The 4,495-nt window shown below is 35.8% G+C and overlaps 1 protein-coding gene across 1 annotated transcript in view; it reads right to left on the minus strand.

Annotated features, from left to right (window-relative positions):
* Positions 1-4,495, minus strand: part of LOC117122683 (endoribonuclease Dicer homolog 3a-like) — a 29,409-nt gene that overhangs the window by 3,439 nt on the left and 21,475 nt on the right. The window contains exons 3-5 of the mRNA XM_033268368.1: positions 3,289-4,088; positions 2,805-3,050; positions 939-1,737 (exon numbers count right to left, since the gene is read on the minus strand). Coding sequence (XP_033124259.1) covers positions 939-1,737; positions 2,805-3,050; positions 3,289-4,088 — 1,845 coding nt within the window. The remainder of the gene's footprint in view (positions 1-938; positions 1,738-2,804; positions 3,051-3,288; positions 4,089-4,495) is intronic.

Consider the following 4,495-nt stretch of genomic DNA (forward strand, 5'->3'; position numbering starts at 1 on the left):
GAGTTAACTCTAATTCATTTCAAGTTAACTGCAATTCCAATGTATTGCAGTTAACTTGAATTCAATTCGAGTTAACTGTAATTGAATTACAGTTAACTGTAATGCATTCGACTTAACTGCAATTCAGAGGTAAATGATAAAACGGCTTGCCATAAGTGCGCTAGATTAATGCAATAAGGTGACTCAAACCCATTGGGCATTAACGGTGTACTCCAAAACCATTGAACAAGGTTGGACTGGAGTAACCCTCATGAGGCAGGAGCTGAACCCCTCCTGATGTACTGGGGCGTGCCATATTGAAGTAACAGTATTTTCTTTATTTACGGAATCATTTAAAAGGTCATGAAAAGCATTGATTCATGTAATCAAAATTAAATCTGACAAAATATAGGCCTATTAAAACAGATACGGTAGTTGATAACAATAACAATGAATGAGACTTATAAAAAGAAAATGAAATGCAAACATAAGAATAATGTATTTTAAGCCGTAATTATTGGACATTGACAAATTTGAACTTATCTTAGTACAATCGGCCTGTTTATTTTTATCCATACCCAACTTTCATTTGAAAAGCCTACGGCAGGCATTTAACTATAAATTATAGTCAAGAGGAGAAGGCTTGGTTTTATTGTCGCTTTCTTTCTGTTTCTATTTTTTTTTTCTTTTTTTATCAATTTACGTCTTTTTCCTTCATTTATCAAGGGAATTTCAGTCTGTTTCTTTGTTAAAGGTTGTGAAAACATCTATGCGTTTACAAAGCCGAATTGGCTTATAATTTTCAGTACAAACATCATCATATTATATACGATTTCTATTTCAGAAGTACTTCACTTCGCAAATTGTAATTTTAATCAAACTAATTTTTAATGAGCCCATCGGTTTTACCTACTTTTGCGTTGCTTGTTTTGAATGTTTTTTTTTTATATTTTACTCACCTATTTAGCCTCTCTGTCAATTGCATTGCTCTCATTCTTGTTTGCACCATAATCAAAGCAAGTGGTTCGCTTTCGTTTACTCTATACTTGCAAAATCTAAGATACAACTCATTAACGATCGCCTCCATTTGTGTTTCTGAAATATCACTCACAAATGCAGAGGAATAAGAACAGATAACATTACTGTCAATTGCCAAGAGTAAGTCTTCTACTTCGTGAGGACATTCCCCGTTACGCAAATGAGATATGTTAGTTAATAGAAACGATAAGTAATTAACTTCATGTTGTTCATCGTATAGTTCGCTTAGAGCATCCAATACTTCTATAAGAGTACCACTACTTAACAAATCATTGTCCTCAATATGTCTGTCGTGTAGGAGACCACCTAATTCTGTATAATGCAGCCGCAATCGTTTAAATGATTTACGTGCTAGAACCTTCAGTTTGTTTAGCAAATAATCTAGTTTAGGATCAAGTTTCATTGCTTTTACTTCCAGCTTGCTCTTTGATCTAAATCCTTCTAACTCCCGCCAATTCTCAACTACACATGCTAACTCAGCATCTCCAAGGTTAGCGAGCAGATGACTTAGAACAGACTCGGTGGCTTCTTTAGTGTTCAATCCAACAGGTGAAGCAGACAACCCAACTACCTTCGGCTTGTGATCAGACTTCTTGTAATAATCTTTCATAATCATGTTGTATGGATGATCCTTGTGGCAGTGGTGTGCCTCATCAAACACTATCAAACAAATATTTTCCCAAAACATGGTTTTCTTCCTCAACAAGTTTCGAAAATACTCTTTAAAAAGATAAAATTTCGATAAAACATACATACAGTAAATTTCTTTTAAAATATATCGGTCATCATCTGTATGAATTTTATATGCTGGAAAAAATTACGTTGTGTCATTTATTATTTAAATTGGCTATGACGTTAACATCATCTGTCTGCGGAATATGACGACTTTTTTTTCGATTGGTGTTATTTTTTTAATTGGTGTTATTATTTTGTTATACAATTTGTGTTTAGCTCTGCAGAAACGTGAATGATCATAACCTACGGCACGGTTTTTAGTTCTGTTCAAACATGGCGGCAAACAGCAATGAGAGGCTATTAACTAGCTGACTTAAAAGGATTTATGATTTTATGTAATGGATGGAGCTGTTTCAAATTATTCGAAAGACATTTTTTTCCAACGTGAAACACTGTCGACTAAACAGCTATATATACTTCAACTTGTGCATTATGATAATCACAAAGTTAATTGTTTAGTATATTTTCAGTGGCGGATCCAGGCGGGGTTCAAGGGGTTCGGACGACCCCTCTGTGAAGAAACGTAACAAAATACAACTGGGTCTTGGCTTACAAAAGACATGCTAACCTACCTAGGCATAGGTTGGAAGATCAGACAAACTAGGCTTAGCCCAACTAGCTTTCAATTATAAATTATACACACTGTTTTTGGTTCGCCGTCTTAATAATATAAGTAAAAGTGCGTTCTTCAGGCCTATCGGTTCATCGATCCATGGAAGAGAGACTACATATCTGACTACTCAATGTTGTTGGAATAATAATAATATATTACCTGTATTCGATTTTTTCCTCTATGATAGGTCTAAAGATTGAGACCAAATTACCTGACCTTTTTTCAAGAGCGGGAAAATTTTGAATAACGTAAAGGTCATTAAAAGACTCCTCAGAAGTCGGGAAAGCTCATTTCCGGCCTTCTAGGAATCAAAATTCCCCCGACCACCCTTGCATTTAGTGTTTTTTTGGAAACATTTTGAACCCCCCTCTTTTAAATTCTGGATCCGCCCCTGATTTTGCTGTTGAAAGTAAAATAAAAACTAACAAGAATGTTTTACCTCCAGTAACGACAACTATATCATATTGACTAATATGTTCGTTTGCTGATATTGTACGTCCACCTCCACATAAACGAGCAATTTTCGGTATTGTGGACAGATACGATACTCCAAGCTCTTTCTCCAAATAATCGCTTTGTTGAATGCACAGCAGAATTTTATCGACAAGAAATACAACCTGCCTTCCAGGGTTCATGACCAACATTGTTCGTGCTATCATTGCTGCCACTAGGGTCTTTCCAGTACCTACAAAAAATATAGTAAACATTCAAAGGTATACTCATACAAAATACGATACCGGTAGTTCACAAAACACTTCTTAGTTTTATCAATAGTTGGTTTTTACAAACGTCTTAATATTTTTGTCATTACAATCATTACTGTCATTATTAATACATCTCAGGCCTACAAAATTAATTAACTAAACATTCCTAAAACGCATATGGCCTCATAACCAAATTTGCTTAAATTATATGAGAGTTACCTGTTTGAAGAAAAATTACTGCATTACGACTTTCCATAGCCTGCATGTAAAGCTCACGTTGATAATTTCTTGACTTGGTAGAAGTTAAAGAATCAACACTGATAGGTTTGTCTTTCGGTGGCTTAAGCTTCATCGGTGGCAGTTTCTTTACTGGCGCTGGAATCCAACCCATGGCTTGTTTTCTGTGACGTTTTCCCGCAAAATGCATCTGTGCGTGAACGATAGATGTAAAGCATAGTATTCTACAAGGGAAACATCCTCGTTGGAGAAAGGCATCACCAGTGTGTAATTTATTTATGCTGCGTTCATTTAACTGTGATGGAGTGTGCCCGGAATGGTAGATGAGCTTGTTTTGTTTCTTATGAGTGTTACCTACATAATGTTGCTCTGCTGATATCTTGCCGCTAAGGTGTACATTACATATGGAACAATACGTCGAATCACAACGTTCTGGCATTTCGTTGTTTGGCTCAGATAGGTTTTCCCGCCATTGCTCTACAAGTTGACAGTGTTTGTTGCTTTCCTCATGGGCTTCAAGAGGTATGCTGCCGGACATGCTCTTATTGCAAGCCATACAGTAATAAACGCCATCTTGCACTTCAATTGGACTTTCCAGAATCTCATCTTCATCCACAAGTGAATCACTATCGTCTGATGAATGATCTGAAGATTCGCTACTTTCTGCATTTTTCTGGTGATATTCACTTGAATTAGCCATACTATATGTTATAGAACAGGTTGACCATTCTCGGAAGAGATGTGGTCTTCCAACCCCATTAAGATTAGATCTCATAGACCTACTATAAAAATATATTTAATAATAATTAATTAGGTATACAATTTATGTTATTGAAATAAAAACTTTAATTATTACATTTGAACTTCTTGCGAGATGATACATGTGAATATGCAAAGAGGATAACGTTGATGACAACGATGATGATTATGGACGACAGATTAAATGCTTTCGGTCAGTACACCAAATATAACCTACGCAATTCTAAAGACTCATATCAAGTGAGGTGCTTCTGGGGGTAATTGGGCTATACACCATGAGGTGGAAAATCTGCTACTCTTTCCAAAGACTGCACTACATTATATTACATGCACAATTTATGCATACGGAACAAAGGTATGCGTTTTTGCACCTGTATTGCAGCCTTCCAACTGGAACACAAGGACAGCAGCATGAATATATATATATATA

The sequence above is a fragment of the Anneissia japonica genome, unplaced genomic scaffold (assembly GCF_011630105.1).
Source record: "Anneissia japonica isolate Jap-2015-1 unplaced genomic scaffold, ASM1163010v1 scaffold3032_len512176_cov184, whole genome shotgun sequence".
Classification (NCBI taxonomy): domain Eukaryota; kingdom Metazoa; phylum Echinodermata; class Crinoidea; order Comatulida; family Comatulidae; genus Anneissia; species Anneissia japonica.